At 39.3% G+C, this 26255-nt stretch overlaps 6 protein-coding genes across 6 annotated transcripts; 4 read left to right on the top strand and 2 right to left on the bottom strand.

The window, feature by feature from the left end:
- Positions 1-215: 215 nt before the first annotated feature.
- On the bottom strand, positions 216-5543 carry LOC133726081 (uncharacterized). Its single transcript, XM_062153552.1, has 2 exons — positions 4732-5543; positions 216-359 (listed from the first exon to the last, which is right to left on the bottom strand). The coding sequence occupies exon 1, from the start codon at positions 5430-5432 to the stop codon at positions 4740-4742; it is 693 nt and encodes a 230-aa protein (XP_062009536.1). The 5' UTR covers positions 5433-5543; the 3' UTR covers positions 216-359; positions 4732-4739.
- LOC133726082 (uncharacterized) lies at positions 2581-3921 on the top strand. The gene has a single exon (XM_062153553.1). The coding sequence runs from the start codon at positions 2824-2826 to the stop codon at positions 3493-3495; it is 672 nt and encodes a 223-aa protein (XP_062009537.1). The 5' UTR covers positions 2581-2823; the 3' UTR covers positions 3496-3921.
- A 2419-nt stretch (positions 5544-7962) lies between the features above and the next one.
- LOC133744554 (F-box/LRR-repeat protein At3g26922-like) lies at positions 7963-10841 on the top strand. Its single transcript, XM_062172648.1, has 3 exons — positions 7963-8997; positions 10177-10350; positions 10465-10841. Exons 1-3 carry the CDS (start codon positions 8032-8034, stop codon positions 10720-10722), a joined length of 1398 nt encoding a protein of 465 aa, XP_062028632.1. The 5' UTR covers positions 7963-8031; the 3' UTR covers positions 10723-10841.
- A 1031-nt stretch (positions 10842-11872) lies between these two features.
- On the bottom strand, positions 11873-13228 carry LOC133732808 (F-box protein At5g07610-like). Its single transcript, XM_062160398.1, has one exon. The coding sequence runs from the start codon at positions 13226-13228 to the stop codon at positions 11873-11875; it is 1356 nt and encodes a 451-aa protein (XP_062016382.1).
- A 4371-nt stretch (positions 13229-17599) lies between these two features.
- On the top strand, positions 17600-20139 carry LOC133744561 (F-box/LRR-repeat protein At3g26922-like). Its single transcript, XM_062172654.1, has 3 exons — positions 17600-18585; positions 19360-19533; positions 19653-20139. The coding sequence occupies exons 1-3, from the start codon at positions 17623-17625 to the stop codon at positions 19917-19919; spliced, it is 1404 nt and encodes a 467-aa protein (XP_062028638.1). The 5' UTR covers positions 17600-17622; the 3' UTR covers positions 19920-20139.
- Positions 20140-20500: 361 nt separating this feature from the next.
- On the top strand, positions 20501-22919 carry LOC133744565 (F-box/LRR-repeat protein At3g26922-like). Its single transcript, XM_062172660.1, has 3 exons — positions 20501-21532; positions 22227-22400; positions 22481-22919. The coding sequence occupies exons 1-3, from the start codon at positions 20558-20560 to the stop codon at positions 22640-22642; spliced, it is 1311 nt and encodes a 436-aa protein (XP_062028644.1). The 5' UTR covers positions 20501-20557; the 3' UTR covers positions 22643-22919.
- The last annotated feature ends 3336 nt before the right edge of the window (positions 22920-26255 follow it).

A 26255-nucleotide genomic window follows, 5' to 3' on the forward strand; every position in this document is an offset into this window, starting at 1 on the left:
CTATATTGTTCAATCGCACGATTTACCGAATTGACATATCTCTGGCTATTTTGATGATTATCATGTCGTTGTCGTTGAAGGAACCCGCGAAAACCTTTACCAACAATAAACCTAGCATCAGAAAAGTCGAGATTTGTTGAAGATTTCCATATATACTTCCATCGCCTGGAAAGAATACTAGTAGCTGCCGCTTCCTTAACAGGCAAGGAATGGACTATAATGGAGAGAAGTTCATCAGGCAACGCACTGATTCGGTCTACCAAGTCATAATCACCCTTTGCTTTTCTCTTTCTTTCTCTTCCCCTCGTACTTGTATTGAATGAACTGATAGGTCTAGCGTGCTCTTCTCTCCATTAAAACTGATTGAGGTCGCACCGCAAAGAGTTAAATTACCAAAGAGCAAGAGACAAGTATCTTCGATAAGAATACGTCAATAATAATAATAAAAATAAAATACTAGATAGCCGACATAACTCTTGAAATCAGTTTTGATCCAAGTATACACACGAAAGTAAGGAAAGCAAGGAAATCCAAGCATAAATGGAAAAGTATGGAAAGAAATCAACTAAGAATCCAAATAAAACTAAACCACAAAGTAATTGAAAAAGCTTGTACTGCAAGTAATTGAGATTGAACATGTTAGGCCTTGTTTGAGATTGCTTTGCTTTAAAAAAAATTAGCTTTTGTTCAAAATTTTAGATTTTATTGTGTTTGGTGCAGTTATTTTATGTACTGACAGCACATTTAAAAATGGATTAAATAGTTGTTACTCCTCAAACTTTTGCTTGAAAAACAGTTTAGTCCCTCGCCTTTCAAATTAAACTGGATAGTCCTTATTCTCTCTAATTCTCATATAACAAGTCCAAAATGATCTGAAATGACTATTATGCCCCTCATTTTCTATTTTTATTATTATTTTAATTTTTTTCTCTATTTTTTTATTTTTCTCCCCTTTTTTTATACTCTCTCTCTCTCTCTCTCTCTCTCTCTCTCTCTCTCTCTCTCCCTCCCTGTCTCCCTGTCTCCTCGCTTCTTTTTCCTTCTCTGCATTTCAACTTTATCTCAAATTCCAGTAGTTAGGGCCAAAACCCTAACAGTAATTCTCTCCTCTCTCCTGTCCACTTCTCTCGATCGGAGACCACCATTTCCGGCCACCAATTCAAAACACGCCACCGCCAATCGATTCTGGACCCGATTCCGATCAAAACCCAAGAAGATCACTGCCATCCACAGCCGCCAGCCTCATCACGCGACCATCAAAGTCGTGACGGCGCTGCTCCCTAGCTCTAATCAAGTTTCGGCCATTTCCTCAACACACCCCCGCCATCAGCATGCTCAGAGGAAGCCGAACATCAAAATCCAGAAGCCTCGCCGCCGGTCGTGCCTCGAAGGACCGCGCACGTTCCATCGCCGGAATCCTAGACCCTGGGTTTCTCCGGTCTTCCTTCTCCAAATCGAATCGAGCTCCAATACCTCCAAGAATGGAGTCAGTGCCTCTCCTTTTATCAAAACCAAGGGCCCGACTTCTGATTTCAACCAGAGCCACCGTGGAAGCCGTCGGATTATCCTCTTCGTTCTAGGGAAAGGGTCCACGGAAAACAAGGGAAAGAGTTTTCTAGATGGGTCGAATATCGCCAGGCTTTGGCCACAGGTGAAAGCGGCGGCGGAGGAAATATCTTCGAGGCATTTGAAGGCCCTCAAAGGCAGCCATTTCGGAATTAGGGTTCAGCCCACTGACACCGTGAGCACCTTTCTTCTTCATCTCCTTTTTTTCGATTCAAATTTTGAATTGCTTTTGCCTTCTTTAGCATTTCGCCTTCTTTCTCTCTAATTGTGAGTCAAGTAATTGAACAATGCCCAATTGGAATGATGGAAATGTTGTGATGTAGAAGACTTGATGTAGTTATAGAGAATCAGTTTGACTTGAAATTTGATGTGAAAAATGCAGGTTATGATTGGATGTTTGGCTCTGGTTGTTATGTTGCAGATGAGAAGCATAGATTTGGCTTATGGTTTTTGAATTGTTGTAGTCTATGGAGTGTTACTTCTGGGCTATTGGCTCAAATGCTATCAATTGGATAGATTATGGATGATGGGTTGAAGAAAAAGAAGGTTTCGAAGAAGAAGAAGAATAAGGTTTCGACCCGAGGCCAAGAACACCTCTGGCGAGAGAGAGAGAGAGAGAGAGGCAGGAAAAAAAAAAAAAAAAAAAAAAAAAAAAAAAAAAGAGAGAGAGAGAAATAATATAAAAAACATAAAAAATGAGAGAAAAATGATAAAAAGATGAATTGAAGGGTATAATAGTCATTTTGGACTCATTTTGGACTTGTTGTGTGAGAATTAGAGAGAATAAGGACTAAACTATTTAATTTAAAAGGTCAGGGACTGAACTGTTTTTAGGAGAAAAGTATAGAGAGTAACAAGTATTTAATCCTTTAAAAATATTATTTACCAAACATGAAAATGTTTTAATTTACAGCTGATTATTCTCACAACACAGCAGCAGCAGTTTTTTTTTAAAAGTCACAGCAATCCCAAATTTCTTTTAAACTTCAGCATCAATTACAGAAGTAGAGAATAAAACCTAGAAAAATTCTAATTTTTTGAAATTCAAGAACTGTATGTTGTGTGTAACTTGAGAAACAACTTCTGTGTCCCCATAGAGCCATCACTTGATCGTCGCAAAAATCTGTGCGGGAACTTCGGATATACATCTATTGGACCTCTTCGGCTTCCTCATAATTTTTGTCTTCTCAACTGTTGTTCTAGTTTGGATCCAAACACAGAAAGGGAGTTCTCTGCTCACGAGTTCAGAAATACAATATGTATCATCCTACTAGAGGTGGAGTTCGTGGTGGTCGAGATCAGTTTAGTTGGGACGATGTTAAGATCGACAAGCATCGTGAGAATTATCTTGGCCACAGTATAAAGGCCCCTGTTGGTAGATGGCAAAAGGGTAAGGATCTACACTGGTATAACAGAGACAAAAAAACATGGAGTGCCGAAATGGATGCAGCAAAAGAGGAGATTAAAAGAATTAAGGAGGAAGAGGATCAGGCTATGAGGGAGGCTCTTGGATTAGCTCCTAAGCGTGCAAACCGAGCTCAAGGTAATCAACTTGATAAGCATGAGTTCTCAGAACTTGTGAAGCGAGGTTCTACTGCAGAGGACTTCGGTGAAGGGCATGCAGAAGCAGCAAACATACATGGTCTTGGTTTTTCAAGAGCACCTGTCCCTTGGGATGATTCAACTTCTCTTCAACCTACAGTCAATGGAGGTGCACCTGAAATAGGGGATATTCCTGTGCCTAAGCTTCCACCAAAAGAAAAGGTTGAAGAGGAGTCCGAGGATGAAAGCAGTCGAAGGAAAAGGAGGCATGAAGAGAGGAAGCACAAGAAACATGAGAGGCGTGAGAAACGCCAGAAGCATGAAAAAGGGCATTCCTCAGACATGAGAAAACATAGGAAAGACAAGGAGAAGAGGAGATATGCTTAGGACTTTGAGTGAATGTTCTTACTTTGTGATTAATTGGATCTGATTCTTTGTAGGTGATCAACTTCGTTTTAACTGGATATTGTATATGAGAGTATATGCATAAGAAAAGTACACACTTGATGAAATTATTGTACTTGTTGTCTCTTGCCGGTGAAAAAAAAAAATTAAAAAAATAAAAAATAAAAACTTCTGTGTCCCCATAAAACCCTTTGGATTTTCCCCAGCTTTTAATGTGGATGGTTTGCCCTAATAGGGAATAAAGAGTAACATGTACTTCTAGCTCTATAATGTTCTATATTGAGCATGTTAATGTGTAGTTTGAAAACTTTGGCACACAGACCATTGCACTGGCTGTAATTTAGCACAGGATGACAAATTGTTTCTGCAGTATTGATCATGAAAGAGAGGACTGGAACCCAGTTGTAGCCTGTAAGTTGACACTGGCATTAGGCTCTTAATAACTCGCGTAATTTTAAGCCTCATGTAAATGTGGTTTGGTGCACGCTCCTATGGTAAATGAATGGCACTAGAAATTCATGCATGACAAGAACAGACTCAAATCTGATTAAAGCAAGAACTCTTCACCTCACTCAGTCGTATTTACAAAAGCCAGTATGAAGGCTTAGGAAAGTAATTAAGGTTTAGAGGGAAGAGGATCTTGATATCTGTCTATCAGTTGCTCCAGCACAATCTTGTATTGTACTAATCCTACAAGTCTTGGACACAAGCTTGATTTTAAGATCTAAAGAACCAAGTTATAATCAGCTTTTCAAACCCAATGCTACACAGAGAAAATCTAAGAACTTTTAACCAAGTCATTGGAAGAAAACCAGGTGTCAATATGCAGTTTTTTACATCAACTATCATCAACCCTCTGATGAAGATGTTCATCTATATTCAATCACATTCAGCCACACATTGAAGCTAGTTCTAACAAGTAGCATATCCCAAGTTATATATATTATTAACACTTTCAGCTATGCATAGAATTTGGTGTTTGCTGCATAATAACTGTGACAGTCCAATAAAAGGTTTGAAGTTCAATTTTTCCATTTCAATAACAAAAGAAGATTACAAGAGTACAAATCCAATCTCTTTTACAACAATTCTAAACTCAGTCTACATCTATTCATGCTTTCTATCCAAACTATGCATCATCATCACCATAATCACACAAAGAACAGAAAACTCAAAAAAAAGGAAACACAAATCGAAACAAGAAGTAGAAAGAGTTACCAAAAATGTCAAGGTGAATGCTTAACTCTCATTATAATCCTGGTCATTCTCAACCCAGTCAACGTTACATTCATGGCGCCAAGAAACCTCGAATTCCTAAACAACCCCGCAATCTCCTTGACCTCCCCATCCCCACATTCCTCCACCGCCACCGCGCAAACCCCGCCGGGCCTCACCGTCCTCTCCATCTCCGCCGCGAACCTCGACGGAAACAACGCCAGCTCCAATCTAGCACTAAACCCGAAATCAAACACGTCATCGAAGAACGGCAGGTTGTGGGGATCGGCGCGGCTGACGAGCGGCGGCGAGTCCAGGAGCTCAATGCCGGTGACGTCATCGACGCCGAGTTGGGAGAGGGCCATGACCTCGTGGCCGGCGCCGGCGGAGACGCAGAGGACCTTGGAGTGGTTGTGGAGGAGGCCGATTTGGTAGAAGGAGTGGAAGAGGTGGGAGAATGAACGGACCTGGTTCTGCCAGGTGGCGGAGGACCAGAGGCGCTTGTTCTTCTTGCGGAGGGAGAGGTGCTGGCGGGGCTTGTGGTCGCAGGAGTGCTTGGGGAACCGGAGGTGAGGCTTCGGGGGGGAATCGGGTGCGACGCAGGTGTCGGGGACTTCGAGGATGAGGAGGAGGAAGGTGAGGGTTCCGATGGCCAGGGCGATGTAGGAGAGCCTCTTCAGGAACACCTCTATGTGATGATCCATAGAGGAAGAACACCACAGCAGAAGAGAAGCTGAATCGAAAATGGAGATTTTTGATGAAACTGGCTATGGATGTTGCTACAGAGAGACACGTGGCGGTGTTTTACGTCGATTTTTGCACAGAAGACCTCGATTCTTGACGTAATTAGTTAAACTTTCGACGTTGACTTTCTAGCGGGCGCGTCGGTTTATGTTGGCTTATGAGGTTTAGCCGTTTAGGTGGTTTTTAAATTTTATTTATTTAACTTTTTTTATATACATGACAGAAAAAAGTTATAAAACAAAATCACGATAAATACACCCTCCCAGCTAATCTAACTGGAATACTGGGAACACCGAAAGGGGTAAACAAGAAAATCAAATCTTAGGATCCTGATGATTATATGCCAGACTTTTGGGTGGGTTAGTGCGTTCAAGTCGAGAGGATTTAGTTGCATGGTTGAGTTTGTAGCACAATCATGTTGAGATTTTGATGAGTTTCAGCAGTTGGTTAGAGTTGTGATGATTTCTTTTGTCTTAGATATGAATCTAAGTAGGGAAGATGTCTCCTCTCAATTTTCGGATCCTTGCTTGTCAATTTCTATAGTTTGAGGCATGTTTACGTATTCGTGAGTTAGGTTGTGTAGTATTTATTTGAGATTGAGAATCTTACTAAGAGGTAACATGAAAGTGATTGATCAGATTCCGATCAGACTAATAACATGGGCTAAAAAATCATAATTCTAGTTCTTATATGACTCTGGATTGATTGATAATTATGTGCGGCATTGTTCATTATACTTTCATATTAAAGGGGCGCTAATTTGAATCTATTAGTAATTTTAAATATTTTTATATTATTAAATAAAGATATTGTAAAGTTGTAAACATATGGGTGTTTATGGGCCGCATCATTTCATTAGAAGTGGATATTCAACAATTGTCTCATTATGGAGCTGTCACGCGACTCACGCCACAACTTCGATGTGTAAGTCCTGCTTAGGGGTGGGTTCGGTACGGTACCGGATCTTGAAGCCCAATACCACGTACCGTACCAAACTAAGTTGGTACACAAAAAAGTCTACCATTACCAGCCACAGAAGTCGGTATACCAACTTCTCGGTATACCGATATCTCGGTTCGGTTTCGGTTGGTTGGGCCTAGTACCGAGTTTAAAAATGGGCCAGATTTCAGCTAAGGCCCAACTAAAACTTTAAAAGCCCAGACCTGTCAACAAATGAAAAAAATGCAATCCTCATTCCTCAAATCAATTCAAACTCATGCAGCTGATCCGACCAAGTATCATTTCAGGATTGAACAACTAAGGTTAAATATATATGACCGCAGCAACAAGGAGAAAAACACCATTCTCATCAGCATTATCAATATAAATATAATTGAATTCATTAAGGTCGTCGAATTAAGGATAATCAATTACTATGACTGTTGACCCTTGGTAGAAGTAGAACCGTAGAACACATTATCATTTTTCTTTAATTTGTTCGATCGATATACTACAGAGTACAGAAGTGAACTAAAATTAACACCAAATTCTAACCATGATTCAGAGAAGCTCAACCAAAAATCCAAAAGGGTATTCCAATTCACAACACCCACCAAGCAGAATCAAGAAAAACAAATCCTGAATCTAGAATTGAATCAAAAAGATCAAGTCTTTGGATATCAAACTGGTATAAAGGGGACAAAAAAAACACAAAAAACCCAGAAAAAAGAAACGTACGAACTAGTATCTTCATGAGTCAAACAAAGCTCTGAGCAGCAAGATCGGCGGAGATTTCTGGGTTTCGACCCTTCGAAGGAGAGGACGGAGAGGCGGAGCCTTCGAGGCCTCGAGGGAAAGAGAGATGGGCTGTGCAAGATCGGCGGAGATTGCTGGGTTTCGAGCCTTCGAAGAAGAGGGCGGAGAGGCGGAGCCTTCAAGGCCTCGAGCCCTCGAGGGAAAGAGAGATGGGCTGTACAAGATCGGCGGAAATTGCTGGGTTTCGAGCCTTCGAAGGAGAGGGCGGAGAGGCGGAGCCTTCGAGTGGGAACTGGATTAGGTTCTGACGTTCTGTACTCTATAGTCGTATACTCGTATTTTGGAGAGTTCAAGTCTAATCAACGGTTATAATAAGATTTGAAATCAAAGATCAACGGTTCAGATCGATAGATATAAAATATATTTAAATAAATAAATAATATATATAATATACGGTACGGTACGGTATACCGTATTTATCTGAAAATCAATACCAGTACCGTACCATTATCACTAAATCGGTTCGGTACTACCGTACCAATGTCTCGATAACCGACATAGTTGGTTACCAACATTGTTGGTTCGGGTGGTAATCGGTTGGTTGGTTTGGATTGGTAGAATTTGCCAGCCCTAGTCCTGCTTGTGATGATAATCAAATAAAGTGACCGTAAGCGGCTAATTTCGTCTCGTCATTCTTCAAAGGGTTAACTACCAAATTGATAGAATTTTGACTATACGGACTCAATGTGCAAAATACTCAAAAATGCAGGACCATAAGTGCTATAACAGTCAATAACTGAAACACTACACTCGGCCATTTCCAGAAGCCACTCTCTTCTCAATTTCTCATTGCTCTCAGAAATTATGGAACAAGCCAGTACTGAAATTCAAGCCCCAAATCCAAACCCTAGTCGAACCCTAAACGATATTCCCGACGAAATCCTGGTCCAAATCCTCTCCTTGATTCCGACCTTAGAGGCCATCCACAACTCTCTCGTCTCCCGCCAATGGCGATCCCTCTGGTCCCGTCTCCCCTTCCTCGACTTCTCCTACCACCTCTTCCCGGTCAACGACGCCGAACCTCTCCCCGTCACGAGCCACCGCTTCGCCGAGTTCGTCGACCGCGCTCTCATCCTCCGCCCCAATTCTCCGATCAAAACCTTCCGCCTCTCTTTCATTTTCTACCACTACTACACCTCCCACGTCGACTCCTGGGTGCGCTCCGCCGTCACGCGCTTCCGGGCGCGTGAGCTCGACCTCGACTTCTTCATCGACAAAGAGTACCATCTCCGGAGCGAGGAAGATCGAGCGCCGCGTGACAAGTATGATTTCCCTTTCTCTGTGCTGAGAAACGGGTGCGTTGAGAGTCTGAGGCTCACGTACGTTGATCTCGCGTTGCCGGCGAGCATGGCCACCGTGGGGATGAGCTCGGTGAGGTCGATGTTTCTTGAGGACGTGGATTTGACGGACCAGATGTGGGAGCGTTTGATTTTGGGGTGCCCCAATCTTGAGGATTTGGAGCTTCAAAATGGAGGGATGGATCAGAATTTGAGGATATGTAGCACAAGCCTTAAGAAGCTAAAGTTTGGGTATTTTTATGACTGTTATTACAAGAACACTGTTGAGATTGATTGCCCAAACCTTGTTTCGCTGAGTTTTGATTGCATTAGCTTTACTCAGTTTCGACTTAAGAATGCATCTTCCCTGGTCGAGTTTCATCTTAATATGGTGCACCTAGATAAGTACTATGATTCGTGGAGTAAGGCTGTGAAGCTGCTTGGATCAGCGCCGAATGTCAAGTGTGTTAATGTGCAAAATTGGTGGTTCAAGGTAATTTTCTGGCTTGTGCTTGATCAAGTATTGTTTTCCTGTTTCGAATTTGGTTAATTTTAGGCTGATGCATTTATATGTTTATTTGTATGTTGAAATGTTCCACAAATTTAAGATGTATGGGGCAATGTGCAAGGCTAACTTTGTTTGTTCCTCATTCTATTGCTTATCACTTCCACTATACTGTCATTTATCTTTCTGTATCTGGCATAGTGCTTATAGTTTAATTTCTCGAGACAACATGATTTGTCTCAAAGTACTTCTGATTATAGTGCCTTGTTGCTTCTAATGCAATATAGTGACATTATGGTCGTGTGCACTAATTCTCATTCAGAATATTTGAGTAAGATATTGTATCTAAACGACAGTGTACAAAGAATACTGTCTACATCATTTCAACATTCCTAACCTCTACTAATTAAGTTCATTGCTACGCATTCAACTACGAGATTTTCCAAATATGATTTTAACTGCTTAACCTCTTGGCTTGTTCTAGATTTTAAAACTGGTTTCTATGGCTTTAATAATTTTTGTTTCTTTGTTGGCTTTTATCATCAAAGGATCCTTTCCCAACAAGTTTTGTATTCCACATCACTACCTCTTTGAGCTAGGGACGGGTTATTAGTTCAGTTTGTTGTTCCCTCATCGAGTAGATCAGTAGAATGAGTAGTATCCTTAAACAACTAAATATTACTATTTGTAAGCATGCTTTTTTATTATATCCTCATTCCCTTTTCAAGTTGCATTTCACCAGTTTCAACTTCTCTTAGAGCTATAAATGAATAATCCCGTTTAGTTCATGTGGTTGTCGTCCTCAATTAGTAGTATCCTGATTTAACCTTTTACTGCATAATTTCTTTGCTTGTTTTGCTTTCTTTTGATCATTGGTTTTAAGTGACTTTATTGCATTGAGGCTTTATATGTTTATGTTTTCTGTGTCCGGAACTTGTGTGTCAAAGGAGAACCTTAATCCCAAAAGTTCTGTGATTGCCATCTCAACCTATTAGCTAAGAACAGGCTAATCTGTAGTTCAGGGTATTTATCAAGTAGTATCTTGAAACAATTAGATAATTTATTTCTAAAATTTGACCTATGTTTGACCACTGGTTTCAATGGCATACTATATTATTGAACCTCTTGTAATTTTACATTGTTTGCTTCCTATGCATATGTTCTCAGTTGCTGACATCAAAGGATTCTTTCCCAAAAACTTTTACGCTCCACAACCTCAGCCTCTTAGAGCTACGGACAGGGTATACTCAATATGATCTGGTTGGCATGGCTGCAGTACTTGAACTTTGTCCCAATCTTGAGACAATGATTCTTGATTACCTTCACAAGATAGAAGTTGATGTGAGTATTGTGACATACATGCTTGCAGCAATCCTGGATGCTGTTATGCCACCTATATTGATCATTCCTTTTGTTTTTCGAATCTGATCTAAACTTTAATCTTATCATTTCCAGGAGAGTTTACCAGAAGCGATCTTAAATAAACCAGTTAGATTCAATATGCCAAGACTCAAGCAAGTTAAGATGCTGAAATTTTTTGGATCGGAAGATGAAAATAATTTTGTGACTTTGTTGAAAAAGCAAGGAGTTGTCTTACAAAAGATTACACTTTTTCCTATCAAAGTCGAGGGGAACTCATCCCACCAATATCCTCCAATAGTTCTATGTGGAAACCCTCGAGAATGTGAAGTAACAGGATCTTCTCCTCCATAATATAGTAATATATACTCTGAGCTTTAGGTGGCTTATTTATAACTTCTTGTTCAAGTTAGGTGATTATTATGGATATACATTTCTACTCTGATTGGATCATCTTTTAAAGTGTTAAAATATTTTATCATATACATGTTACTCTCCTTCTTGCTTGTTGAATATTCTTTTTAGAAAGAAAGAATGAACTTAAGATCAAATACAGTTACAATTGTAAAGGAGGGCATTCATAACAAAATGAGAAAACCATTCACCATGAACATGAGTATCAAAGTTAGAGCTAGCCAACCTGCGAGCTACCTGGTTGGAATTTCTAGGAGCATGTTGAATAGAGAGTAAGGCAAAGCCTTCAAGAGGACTTCGACATCTTTGATAATACTACCCAGAGGCAACATGTCCTGCTCTTCACCACATATGGACGATAACTATGAATGATTGCACTCGATATAACTGTGGCTTGCAGCAGTTCTAACCATGTTTAAGAACCAAAAGCTACTGCCAGGTGCTCTTTTCGATAAGCAAAACCAGCAAGGAACTCATCCTTGTCATTACATAGAACCCGACCCGCTAATGGCTTAGAGAAGCAATGAAGGCTCCATCACTGTTAAGCTTCACCACACCAGGAGGAGGAGCACACCAACTTAGCCTGTAAAAAGTGTTCATACCAGTGTACCACGCCATGGTATACGCGACAACAGGTAGGCCTTCTTTTTCTCTTTGCTGAGTACGTTCCATAATAATGGAATGTCCTGTGTGAACTAATGGGATGAACTCTGAAGCAACATGGTGATTTGGTTGATATTTAATTTTATGGAATTCCCTCTTCGATTAGTTCTTTGCGGTTGAAACCCGGTAAAGAATCTCTAAATTTTGCTGGATTTTCACTAATAAAGATTCAGTAATGACTAATAACTTCTGAATCTGTGAAAACAATTAAGTTCAGCTGATTGAGAGTTTGAGACATAGGAAAACAGATTCTAATCTATGCTAAAATCATTTGATAAATTTCTAGTGCATATATATGATATAAGTCATAATAACACAAATAAGTTGAAACAAATAATACCAATATACCATCAATTGTAAGAATTTCTTGATACAAATCTAAAGCCAACAGCACCATAAATATAAATATATAGAGACCCTCATAGGTTCATACACAAGCCAGACTCTCCATGTAAGGATAATTATCAACTTCATCCCGGAAAGAAGTATCCTCTATGGCTAGATAAAGATTTTTATTGGCCAACTCAATAGATGTCTTGAAGTTCTTATTCATAAGATTATATGATATGACCTTACCGGGCATATGCAACAGCAGAATAGTTGAAGAATCCCCGAACTCGTCATCATCCTTTTCCTTCTCTCGAGAAAGGCACAAAATAACAAAAGGATTCAAATCATGTTGAGGAAGAGCCATGACTACTGGATTGAGATCAACATGGTACTTGACAAACCAACCAGAGTAGTCCCTCTCCATCTCCATCACATCAAATTGAGTGTGACAATGCTTATAAATGTCAATCAAGTACAAACGGCCACCGCACTCCCCAAAGTATCTATGAACCAATATCGGAAACTCAATGGGAATCTTGAGGTCAGAACCAATATCCTCCACCGGCATGTTTTCTACAACCAAGGGAACAGGAGGAGTAGCAGCCACAAGCCGCAAACGTTCTTCACCTATGTCAAAGTAATGCAACACATCAGCTTCTTGTCTAAAGAATTTACCAGCTTCACAGCAGAATGGTAATTCTGCTGCATTTCTTTCTCTTATCCAATGAACTGCGCCGTTGCAGTATACTGAGCCTTCCCTGCTCCTACGGTCGAAGTCCATGTGCCATTTCTTGAGATCAGGGTGACAGCATCGGTCATAAAGGCTCTGGAAGAAAGGGATATCAATAACATGTTTCCACTTTCCAGACTTTGACGAATATATATGTATTTTGTGGTACTTACCTTCACCTTCCACGAAGGAATAGCGATAGTGGGTAGTCACGCAGACCAACGTGTAATGAGGAGATTTGGAAGGTTCAAAAGCCAAAGCATAACGTACAAAACTTCTAAACCTAGCCGTTGGAGAAGAAAGAGCCAAGAATTTGTTGGTTGTGGGATTGACAACATATACGAGATCATGTTGTTTTCTAGGTACGAAATCACGATGTTCTCTGCTCTCGGGAATGCAGAGAAAGAGGCCGTTGCAGGACTGAATAATCTTCAACCTGGAGCCGTCATTGAAGGAATCGTTAAAAGTTGTGAAGGGATTCCAACCAGATGGGATTTCAGGGTTACCAAGTGGGAGGGACTTGAAGGACTCGGCTTCGGTTTTGCTAGAGAAGAAAGCCGACATCTTGGGGTTTTTGAGGGTGTGGAGGTTGGAGATGAGAGAGTACCAATGCTTGGAGACGCACATGAAACGAGCAACAGATCGTAATGGCACCGATACAAGGATCTGCGTGAGGAGTTCTTCTATATTGGCCACGGCCTCTGCAGCTGCTGAGGATGACATTTTTGTTTCTTTTCTTTTGGCCATCGGGTTAGGGTTTTCAATTCCAAGCTTTCTTTCAACTCATATGTGTACGATATGTCGATATATAGCTAGATATCAGAAAGAGAAGTTTTTTTTTTTTTTTTTTTTTTTTTTTTTTGAAAATAAAGTTTAGGTAAGAGAAATTTTCAGAGCAATTTACCAATAAGGTAAACTAGCCTAGCCCAATACCCATGCACAAAGACATTTGAATTAGATACCGTGCGGTCAATTTAAATTCTGCCCAACACGAAATAAATATTAAAGCTTTCATTAATTACGAAATTACCACCGCATCTTTAAATTGATTATAATTACTGAATTGCCACCATATTTTTAAATTAACCAATAATTACTGAATTGTCACTACAACATTTGGCTCAACCATTTCCATCAACAATACTATTGTCTAACAGTAACATTCACAATCTTACTGTATTGCATTAGCTTTTTCAATGTTCACTTCATTGACATCCTAAAAACACTTTCAACTTTTTTAGCAAGAGTAAATGTTGATATTGATTTTGTACTACAACTTTTTTAGTATCTTCTCCTTTGTTATATTTGTGGTCTTTATCATTCTTCTTGACCTTGAGTTTCGCTCGTTTGTACTTCCTCCTTCCTGTTTGCACCTTCTACATGTTATCCATAGTTTATGAACTTTTCTTGGTAGGCATTGTGTGAAACTGCAAATAATGAACCCATCATTAACATGTCAATTGTTATTGTGTATAGTAAAAGTTATTGATATGCAGTATTAAGAAATACATGCTAGAAGTGAGGTAAGCGATATGCATGGATAAAGAAATAAATAGTAAATCAGCTCTGAATACATGAAGTTTATATGAAAAACATTTAGATTCACCAGTACTCTATTTGATGATCACTATTGAGTATTAGTACTACATAATTGAATTATTGCTACTGAGAGTCGGTATTATTGTGTACTTGTTACTGACAGTTAGTAGAATTGGGTAAATTGCTAACAAAATCAGTGAGAAATTGGATAATTCTTGCTCGTTTTAAGTAGATATTAGGTAACTACCATGAAATGTAGGTGGTACATTGAGTAATGCGTCATTGCTATTGACAGTTAGTAGCAAGGACTGAGTATTAGTACAGAATTGAATTATTACTGAGAGTCAGTATTACTGTGTAATTGTTACTAACCGTTAGTAGAATTGGGTAAATTTCTAACAAAATCAGTGAGAAATTGGATAATTCTTGCTCATTATAAGTAGAAATTAGGTAACTACTATGAAATGCAAGTGCTACATTGAGTAATGCATCATTGCTACTGACAGTCAGTAGCAAAGACATGTTTCCTACTGAGGGTCAATACAAATTGGGTAATTGCTACTAAAGACAGTAGAGAATTGTGTCATTGGCTACTGAGGGTAAGTAGAGAATTACCGCGGGCAATATGAAAATAGATAGTTCCTATGAAGATTCGGTCCATTTGCCTATTGAAGTAAGAACAAAGTAATCGCTACTCTGGGTCAGTAGGAATATGCATATTGCTACTAAGGTTCAATACTGGAATTCATTAGAACTTTACTATCAGAATATATGTAATGGTAACAAATTAGGTAATAGGAAACAAAACAACTACCTTGGCCACCCAATACAAATTAAAAAGCCTAGCAAGAAGGAGACACAAATTAACCAACTACTTCATGAAAACATAATTTTGAAAATTCAATCACCAAACACTAGAGCAACAATTTTTCAACGATTGAGCAAAATCAAATATATTCTCTAGAAAAAACAACAATCAGATTATACATATCAACTAGCATTTGATGACAACTCCATGAACAGATCAAAAATAAGAACAAAATTCAAGTACAGAACAATCAATTGTGAATTTCAATAGAAATACAATTGAAAAATTCAAAATACCTAAAAACATACCTCAAATTGTTAGATCTACAAATCAAACTTCTTTTTGAGTATGAATTTCAGATTCGTAGCCTCGATACATCTCGATCTCAACACGAATCTATATATCGATCTAGATCTCCTCTCTCTCTCTCATTTACTATTCAAACTTCCAGTTTAAATGAGAATTTCAAATTCATCGTCTTGATTGATTTCGATTTCGATCTTAATCTCAATCTAGATCTGTTATCTCTCTCTCTCTCTCTCGATTATCATCCTCTATTAATATATTTAGGGACATTTTCGTCAGGAAATAGGCCGCACAGGGTTTGGGCCTTGCGCATGGGTCAGAAACAGTACCGCAAGGGGAATAAAAAATAATATGCCTGCTAATGGTAAATACTAGACTAAAATTGTAGTTAGTGGTAATTTGCTATTTTAAATACACCCCTCAATTACTTAATGCACACCCCTTATATTTTGTTTGGTAGAGCGATGATAATGCTCATATAACAAGTTCACTGACTGCACTCCATCAATGCGACACACCGGCTTTGATTTGTTTGTTGGACATGTCATCCATAATACAATAATTATCTGACCAAGTGTTTTTCCAGGCTAACAAGCAACCGATGAATCACCTTCTCCTTATCCAAATCCAAACCATTGAACTCAGCGCATGCTATAAAAATATGAGATTCCGGATTCCGCAAAATTGAAATCTCTCTTACTAGAAACACCATTAAAGAAACTCAGAGTTGAATGATAAGAGTAAGGGTCTTTCTAAATGTACCCATCAAATTTCTATATAGACCCAGCAAGTTTTTTACACCAAATAAAAAAATAGAATTTATAATTGTACTCAGCAACTTTTCCAACAATACCCTTAGCAAAACTCATACCCAGCAAATCTCACACCCAGCAAATCTTGGATTATCTCCGCATCAATTTTTGATGTTAATTGTTGCAGTGTGCATTTGAGCCATAATTTTGAGAATCTACGTTGGTGTAAAAGATTGGTTGAAGTTCCTTCATATTTCCAAAATCTTGAGAATCTTACTTATTTAGATCTGGAAGGCTGCGTGAATCTGAAAATCTTTTCGGCGATGCCGTGTAATATAGAATTCATATGTTTGAGATGGAGAGGAATAGAAGAAATATCGCCATCAATTTGATCTCACGAAAAGCTTCATACATTGGATCTTTTAGGCTGTTGCGAGCTCAAAAGATGGCCTTCCTCGTCGTCAGTTGTGGGACGATTGTGCTCTTTGAAAACTCTGAATCTCAGATACTGCAGTGTATTAGAAATCCCTGATAGTCTCATTTGCTTATCCACGTTACAAGATATAGATCTAAGTGGAACCATGATTGAGAAAATACTTGCAAGCATCAAATATGTTTCTGGGCTGCGCTGGCTATGCTTGCTCGGATGCAAGAAGCTTCGATTTTTACCAGAGCTCCCATCGCAGCTAGAAGAATTAGACGTGGGTGGCTGCACGTCATTGAAAAGCGTGGCAAGTTCAAGGAGTACACAGTGTACGTACACTCATGCAGCCTCGGGAACAATATAAAGGTCCACGTTATGGTGGAGAGAGGGTTATATTTACTGATTGCTGCGAATTGGATGAGAGTGCAAAGAACAGAGCTTAGAATTACGCGAATGGCATCATCAAAACATGTACGTCTCTCTCTCTCTCAAGTCTATAGTAGGTTGGTTCCTCTGCTTTTTTTTTTTTTTTTAATAATTAAGTTTTTGGATAGTGCAGCTATTAAATATTCATGACTAGATTCGAGTACACGGCCATGAAGGTGAAGAAGTGTGGGATTATTTGAATATATGATACCCGGCCATGATGAGTCTCCTCTTTTCTAGCCTTTGTTCTGAAATGATCAATTCAGCCAATTCCTCATCAGTCTTGATCTTAGGCTCATAGCACATTCGATTCGAAAGTTAAACAGAGATAATCGGAGAGATGGAGAAGAAGAGGTGTAAAGATTGGAGCGGGGAAGAGAGTGAGGGACTGACTTGGTTGTCGCGACGATGATTAAGAGGCGGAGAGGGAGAGTGAGGCGGAGAAGCGGCGGTGGGACATGGCTCAAATGCACACTGCAACAATCAACATCAAAAATTGATGCGGAGATAATCCAAGTTTTGCTGGGTGTGAGATTTGTTGGGTATGACTTTTTGGCTGGGTGTGAGTTTTGCTAATGGTATTGTTGGAAAAGTTGCTGAGTATAATTATAAATTCTATTTTTTTATTGGGTGTAAAAAATCTGCTGGGTCTACATAGAAATTTGCCGGTACATTTAGAAAGACCCTAAGAGTAACTAGTATTTTGACACTAAAACTCTAGAAGGCTATGAGATTTTCTTTCAATTTTAGAAGATTATCGATACCAAAGTAAAAATAAGTAAACCTAGGGGACCAAAATGCAATTAAACATGGTGTTTAAAACGCCAAAATGCTTCCCCAGTTTCCACAAGCATTCTCCTCCATGGAAGCAACGACGAGCAGTCAAACGGTCCAAACCCCAAGCGCCACCAATCGAGGCCTAACTGACCTCCCTGAAGAAATCCTCATCCACATCCTCTCCTTCCTCCCCACCTTATACGCCGTCCAGACCTCTCTCCTTTCCCGCCAATGCCGTTCCCTCTGGTCCCGCGTTCCCGCCCTGGACTTCTCCTACGACACATTCCCCTCCGCCGAGCCCGACCCGACCGCCGACACCGACCCGACCCGCCTCTTCGCCGACTTCGTCGACCGCGCTCTCGTTCTCCGCCCCAACTCTCCCATCCGATCCTTCCGCCTCTCGTTCCTCTACTACCACCGCTACAGTTCCCACGTCGACTCCTGGCTCCGCTGCGCCGTAACGCGCTTCCAGGCGCGTGAGCTCCACCTCGACCTCTACGTCGAGAAGAAGTACCAGAACGAAGTGAGCCTCGATCAGATGTACGATTTCCCTCTCTCCTTGCTGAGAAACTCGCGCGTGGAAGTCCTGAGGCTCACGCGCTGCGACCTCTGGTTGCCGGCGGACATGTCCGCCATGAACCTCTTCTCGCTGAGGACCGTTTTTCTGGAACGGATTGATATGACGGACCAGATGGTTATGGATTTCATTTCGGGGTGTCCAAATCTGGAGGACCTGGAGTTTCACAACAGTGGTGGGATGGAGAATTTGAAGATACGTAGCGAAAAGCTTAAGAGGCTTGCGCTTGGGTACTTTTACGACTGTGATTCCAGGAACACGGTCGAGATTGATTGCCCAAACCTTTGGTTTTTGAAGTTTGATTGCTGTAGTTTTACCCAGTTTTGGCTTAAGAATGCGTCGTCTTTAGTTGAGTTTCATATTGCTATTGTTCACGTGGAGCAGTACTACTATTTGTGGAGTAAGGTTGTGAAGCTACTGGAGCAAGCGCCTCATGTGAAGCACCTTAATGTGCAGAATTGGTGGCTTAAGGTAAGTTTATTGCTTTTGCTTGATCAATTGTTGTTTTAGGCTATATACATTAATTCTCCTTTTGCAATTGTGAGGTATATGTAGCAATTTGGTTGGTTTTCTGATTATGTGCAAGGCTTTTGAGTTGTGTAGGCGTCGGAGTGAAGAAGAACATAAGAAAAACTAAGGTTTTTAGCTTTGGAGTTGAAAGAAAATTGGAAAGGGTAATTGGTGTTAGAGTATGTGATAGTCACTGTCTTAGTCACTCAACCTTTAGCTACCTCAGTAATAATAAGCTTGAAAGTTAGAAAAAATAGTCAGCTCTGTTAGTTAATGTACCAGCTATAAATGACTTTATGATATAAAGATCCAAGGAACATTGTTTGTCCACTACAAGCTCAGCCTATGGGAGCTAAGAATATCACTGCTTGTGTTGTGCTGATAAGTCTGATAGGAAGAAAGCTAAAACAAAATTAGCCGTGGATGACCAGTCGTAGGGTAATTTATGAGTTCAGGTTGTTGTTATCCTTCTTTTGAAGAAAGGGTTTAGGTTTAATGAGAATCGAAACTGTAATACAACTTTTTCAAGTGCCAATTAGAGAACAAGAGAATCGTGCAGGTTGTTGTTATATATCCTGATTGGTGCTGTTTAGAAACAACTGGAGGACTTTTCATGTTTAATCATTTCAAGCTTAATTTGTTTGCCGTTGTTTCACCTCTGATTTCTAATGGCACTATTTTATTGAACTTCTTGTAATAATATTACAATAATGCTTTATATGCATATGTTTTCAGTTTGTGACATCAGATAATCCTTTCCCGAAAAGCTTCAAGCTCCAGAATGTAAGGGTCTTAGAGCTACGAACAGGGTATACTCAATATGATCTGGTTGGCATGGCCGCACTGCTTGAACTTTGTCCCAATCTCGAGACAATGATTCTTGATCACCTTCACAAGATAGAGGAAGATGTGAGCTCTATGACATACATAATTACAATAATTCTAGATGTTTCTATATGACTTTGGGTTTGGTTGTTCTTCATAATGTTCTGGAGCTGCAATCTAAACTTTGATCTTCTCTTTTCCAGGAGAGTTTACCAGACGAGTTCTTAAATAAGCCAGTTAAATTCAACATCCCAAGTCTCAAGCATGTTAAGTTGCTAACGTTTACTGGAACAGAAGATGAACATAACTTTGTGACTATGTTGAAAAAGCAAGGAGCTGCATTACAAAAGATTACACTTTTTCCCTTCAAAATTGATGGGAACTCATGTCACCAATATCCTCCGGTAGTTCTACGTAGAAAGCCTCGAGAATGTGAAGCAACAGGATCTTCTTCTTCTTCTTCTTCATAATATGGAAGTTTATAGACTCTTGAGCTTTAAATGGGAAATCAATTGGCTCATCCCAACTTCTTGTTGAAGTTAGCCATCAAGACACTGTTATTGCATAAACATCAAATAGTTCCTTTATTAGTACTCCTTTCAAATGGTATTCTCCTAAAAACACTTGGTCATCTTTGGCGACACTGCTCATGTAACTAGTTTGCTCAATCAATGAAAACTATTCATATTAGTCTTTTAAAAACTAACTAGTTTGACCTGCAAAATTGAAATTTCTCGCTCTAAAAATGGATCCGGATCTTCTCCTACTGATCTTTTACCTAATGTATCTGACACAGGGCTACTTCAAATCTAAATTCAAAGGATTCAAAATGGTCCATAACAAGCTTAGGTAAGGAGCTGTAGAGTTAGAAGAGAGGCGAAGATGATAAAAGTCATAAAACTATAATGGGTATCTTCGTAACTTCAGTAACCCAGCTTAAAAATTGAATATGGCAATAGCCACGTGTCTTTATCTCCTTGAAAGCTTATGTAGGTTGGGCAAAATAAATTCATAGGTTTTGCCAAAAAAAAAAAAATAAATAAATAAATAAATTCATAGGTCTTCTCCTACACAAAGACACTGTCTCCCGGAAAATCCAAACACATGCATGGCAGCAGAGACGAGCACTCAAGTCCTTCTCCTCCACGCCAAACGCCTCCGCGGCCCTAACCGGAGTCTCAACGACCTCCCCGACGAGATCCTCCTCCACATCCTCTCCTTCCTCCCCACCCTCGACGCCGTCAACACCTCTCTCATCTCCCGCAGATGGCGACCCCTCTGGTCCCTCGTTCCCTCCTTGAACTTCTCCTACCACCTCTTCCCTCCCGCCCCCCAATCCGATCTCAACCCGACCCAGGACCAGGCCCAATTCTTCGCCGACTTCATCGATCGCGCTCTCATTCTCCGCCCCGACTCCGCCATCCAAACCTTCCGCCTCTCCTTCATCTTCCACCAAGGCTACCACATCCACGTCGACTCTTGGATCCGCTGCGCCGTCAAGCGCCTCAAGGCGCGTCAGCTCCACCTCGACTTCTTCATCGACGATAACCACCACGACGGAGACACCTGGTTTTATGATTTTCATCTCTCGTTGCTCAGACATGGATGTGTAGAAGTCTTGAGGCTCACGCATTGCTTCGTCACATTGCCGGCTAACATGTCCGCCATGAATCTCTGCTCGCTGAGGTCAATTTTTATCGAACGGATTGATCTGACGGATCAGATGGTCCGGGATTTGGTTTCGGGGTGTCCGAATCTCGAGGACTTGGAGCTTCGGAGCTGTGTGGGGTTGAAGAATTTGAATATATGTAGCAGTAGGATTAAGAAGCTAGTGCTTGGGTATGATTATGATAGTGAGTCCAAGCAGAGCATTGAGATTGATTGCCCAAATCTTTGTTCGTTGAGTTTTAGTGACTGTAGTTCTGCTCAGTTTGTGCTTAAGGAAGCGCCGGCCCTGGTTGAGTTTCGTGTTGATTTTGCTTGCTTAACTGATAAGTACTTTGATTTGTGGAGTAAGATTGTGAGGCTACTGGAGCAAGCGCCTCATGTTGAGAAGCTTAATGTGCAAAATTGGTGGTATAAGGTAATTTTGTGGCTTGTGCTTGATCATTTATTATTTTCTTATAGTTCGATTTGGTTAATTTTAGACTAGTTTGTTGACATTCTAAATGCGTGCAAGCTTCTCATGTATGGCCCTGTCTTGTTGAAAGAAAGATCGAAAGTGGAATTAGTTTAGTGCTAAATTTTGCAGGCATTGAATTGGACTTTAGGAAATTATATGTGCCTAATTTGTACAAAATGTTGTGAATTGGTCTCCCAGGAAAGAAGTGGTTGGGGAATTGGATTGTAGAGAGATAAAATGGTTGTTTGAAGACTCTAGTCAGCTCTCAGTAACCACATTTGCGGAAATTTTGCTGCAATAAACATTTTAAAGCTAGATGATATACTTTAGTGCACATATTATGTTATGTACATACATATCTGTACTAAATAGCTATACTATCTGGTTTCATATCCCATACAGATAGCTATGCTATTTGAAGGGGTCTGTCTTTAGGTTCTATCCTCATTTAGTAGTATCCTGATTGTCGGATTAGAGATTTTGCTGTATAGCCTCTTTGCCCTTTTACCCACGTTTGATGAATGAGTTTTAAATATTGATCTTATAATATTAAATTATTAATCATGTAGTATTGATGACTTGTTAACCCGTGTGTTTGATCACTGGTTTCTAATGGCACCTTATTACATAATTTCTTAACTGCATATGCTCTCAGCTTCTAATATCAGAGGATCCTTTCCCTAAAGATTTTAAGCTCAATAATCTCAACCATTTAGAGCTACGGACTGGCCATACTCAATATGATCTGGTTGGCATGGCTGCACTGCTTAAACTTTGTCCCAATCTCCAGACAATGGTTCTTGATTACCTTGACAAGATTGAAGAAGATGTGAGTACTCTTATATAACGTTTTTCTTTTGGTGTTATGGAGCAGCATGTCTAAACTTTGATTAATTTGCTCGTATTTAGGCGAATTTACCGGAAGAGTTCTTAAATGAACTAGGTGAGTTCAACATGCCAAAGCTGAAGAAAGTTACAATCATAGCGTATACTGGAACAGAAGTGCAACTTAATTTTGTGACTATCTTGAAAAAGCAAGGAGTAAAGATTGAACTTGTGTGTCAAATTTGATGAGAACTCGTACCCTCCGGGAGTTGCATTTACAAACCCGGCCTCTTCAAATGGAATTCCTCCCAGGAGCTTCTCCATGAAATTAAGTTTAAAGATTGAGCGTTAAGGAGGAATCGATGGAATTGTTCCCAAATTTTTTTATTCTCTACATCTGCGGAAGTTGGATGAATTTTGTGGATGTGTGTGTGTATAGAGTATCGACATGCATATATAATTTCTATTGAGATTATTTCTTTATTTTTTTTAATAATATTGGGTAATTTTCTTAGGTGGTAAATTAATCATGCCTGCACTATATATATGGTCACCCGTCACCTATGGTGAATTCTGCATATGGCCCTGTGTACCCTGGGTTTTAGGATAGGTTTTTCAATTACGGCTCTTCAGACTGGAAACATGGATATCACTTACTCGTATTGTTGCAAGCAATATAAGTACGTAATAGAGATCATATCACCATGAAGAAATTTTTTTTTAACTATTCCTACAGAATCATGAAGTAATAACTAGGCAAGTAGACGTATGAATTTCTATTTTGGTTAATATTAGGCTATTTTTTTTTTTGTTTCCTCAAGTTTTTTGGAAATTTTCACAAATTTGATAAATGTCACAATTTAGCTAGAGAAAAAAAGCTTTTGGGTTGACCCAAATAGTGATGAAGGATGAAAAATCAGGTTTAGCTTTTCATCCCCTCCTTACCTGTCTAGTAGAAACCCTTGGAGGCCTATATTTCTCACCTTAGGAGAGCATAAGCTCTGAAATTTTGTGGGATTGTATTTCTCTATGTCTAGTGTTTTCCTGTAAAATGATTTTTTATTTGGAATAGTAAAATTTATGGAATATTGATTGGAATACTGGAGAGTCAGAACATAAAAAATTATTGTAGATTGACTTTGGCCAGCGGGATTATGGAGCTTAAAATTTGTAGGAACTTAGATCTGCATGTCTCACATATGCCTGAGAAACAGTTTTTAATTTTGTGCCCTTTAGCTTACACAATAGCCAACCAAGTACACCAATATAAGAATCAATTTACAGCAGAATCTGCATAATAAAACGGTGAATTTGCAGACCTATAATTTTCTACTCAGATTTAATTGGAGTGTGAAATCTTATGGGAAGAAGGGGAAATGTGTCTAGTTTCTGTTCCAGGTGGTTTCATCCTTTTCAATCTTCTGGATTTGGAGAAATAGCAGTTTATCAACTTTGACAAGCTACCATTTTCACTTAAGTGGAAATTGGGTGACCTACTTTATATGGATGGAAAGCTCTATGAGTGTACTTTCTAGTTTAAGTGCAATCACTCTGTTCGAACATTTTTTTATCTCGGGTTGTGAGCATTTGAAGAAAGAATGATCAATGTTGAAAATTTATGATCTCATTATTTCTTGTCTAGCTTGAAATTCTTTTCAAAAAAACTGGGGTGGGCTGCAACACAATCCAGCCCCCCTCTAGTTCTGTGCCTGCAGGTTGTGTCAGCTTTTGACAATTAGTGACATAATTAATGACACATACACTAACATGATACAATGCTAGGATTTTGTCGTCAAAACGCCTGTGTTTTCAAGGCTAGGCGCAAAAGTATCAAAAACATAAGCTTTCTTCTGAAACGCGCAAAAACCATGGCAAAGGCGTATGCTTCGACTGGTGCTGCTACAGATTAGAGGTTTAGAACTTCTTTCTTTTAAGGGGTTGAAAGAAACCATCCCCGCCCCGTACCCGATTTCAGAATTCGAATACTGGGGATGGCAATGGGGAGGGTAGGGTAAGGGGATTAAATTACCATCCCCATACCCGACTTCATTCCCCATCCCCTTACCCGCCCCAATCCCCGTAATAAGAAACTGGGGATTCCCCGTCCCCATCCCCATTAGGGATTAGGTCCCCGAACCCACCCCAATCCCCGTTAACACACTACAAGAGAAAATGTCATCGGCGATAACCCAAAGTTGTCGTAAAAAGTCTAAATTTCTCGTTGAATTGAAAATGCGACGACTTTGGGTTGTCGCAATCAGTTGTCGCCTTATGTGTTTTACTGATTGTCAAAAGCGACGAAATTACATGATTATCGCTTTTTCAATATGCGACGTATTTGGTTCCTCGCATATCACAAATTGTGAGACACACAGGTGTGTTACCAAAAATTATATGCAAGACTTTATATTTGTTGCTATTTTTAATATACGAGGCTTCGTTTACGTTGCATATTCCATATGTCGGGCTTGGATGCTTGTCGCATTTTCAATAAGCGACGCAATTTGTTCCTCGCATATGACATCTTGCGAGACACATAAGTGTGTTACAGAATGCTATATATGAGACTTTATGTTTGTTACACTTTGTAATATGCGAGACTTCGTTTACGTTGCATATTCCGCTTGCGAGGCTTATATGTTTGATCAAAAATTTATATGCAAGACTTTTTTTTGTTGCAAAAAATAACTGCGAGGTTTCATTTTTATTGCATATATTAATATGTGACATATATTTATTTGTTGTAGAAAATTATATGCGAGACTTCTTATTTGTTTCATATAATTTCGTCGAGGAACTAATTGCGTCGCGTGTTAAAAAAGCGACAACCGTTTAATTTCGTCGCTTTTGACAATCGGTAAAACACATTAGGCGACAACTGGTCGCAACAACCCAAGGTCGTCGCATTTTCAATTAAACGAGAAATCATTGTTTGTTGCAAACGATTATAGACGAGGTTAGGTTGTTTGTCTCATTTAATAATAAGCAAAATGCAACAAATGGCTACATATTTCTTGCTCAAATTTAGTTATTTATTTAAAATTTTAAATTAATTTCAATATTTAAAAAAAAACATTAATAATATTTATCTGCAAATAATAATATTCGAAGACTTATTATTAATTATAAACCAAATAAAGTCTACAAATATTGTACCCGAAAATAATAATAGCTAATATAAAAGGAAAAAAATAGTTTACCAAGACTAGCTAAAACCTAAACTTTAACTTCTCAAAGTATCAAAATTCATCATCTTCATCAAATTCCTCATGTTCCAAATTGTCTGCATTGTTTGACACTATCTTCATCTCTTGGCTCTCCTTAAGGCATGTTAAATGAAAGGCACAGCTCTCCCACGATTCACCTTGAAATCAAGTTTCTTATAGAATGAAGAATCAACTCATAGTCTAATTGTTTCATTTGCAAACTCTTCTTTCCATTATCAAAATAAGAAAAACAACGATGACATAGAAGATTGGATCTGAACAGTGAAACCTTGGCAACTCCAAAAGGCAGTCACAACGCAGAAAAAACGAAGTACAGAGTAAGTTAGATCGAGATATATAATAATAAGATAAACGCAGGCAATATATTTTGACGCATTTTCTCTACAGCATAAAAGAAAAACCTTCCTCTCTAAATCTCCGTCGCATCTTCTCATCAAATTTTTAAACGCTAAATCGGAATGATACATAGAAGCGCCATATCAAGCATATAAAGATCCAAATCGTATAATAAGAGAGAAAACGTACCATTTTGACTGTTGGGTTTGGTTCTTAACACCTTGAATTGTAATTCGACAGAATAGAGAACATTCCCTTTATATCGTCTTCCATCTTTTTGGGTTAAGAAGAGTCAT

The sequence above is a fragment of the Rosa rugosa genome, chromosome 1, assembly GCF_958449725.1.
Source record: "Rosa rugosa chromosome 1, drRosRugo1.1, whole genome shotgun sequence".
In the NCBI taxonomy this organism is placed as follows: domain Eukaryota; kingdom Viridiplantae; phylum Streptophyta; class Magnoliopsida; order Rosales; family Rosaceae; genus Rosa; species Rosa rugosa.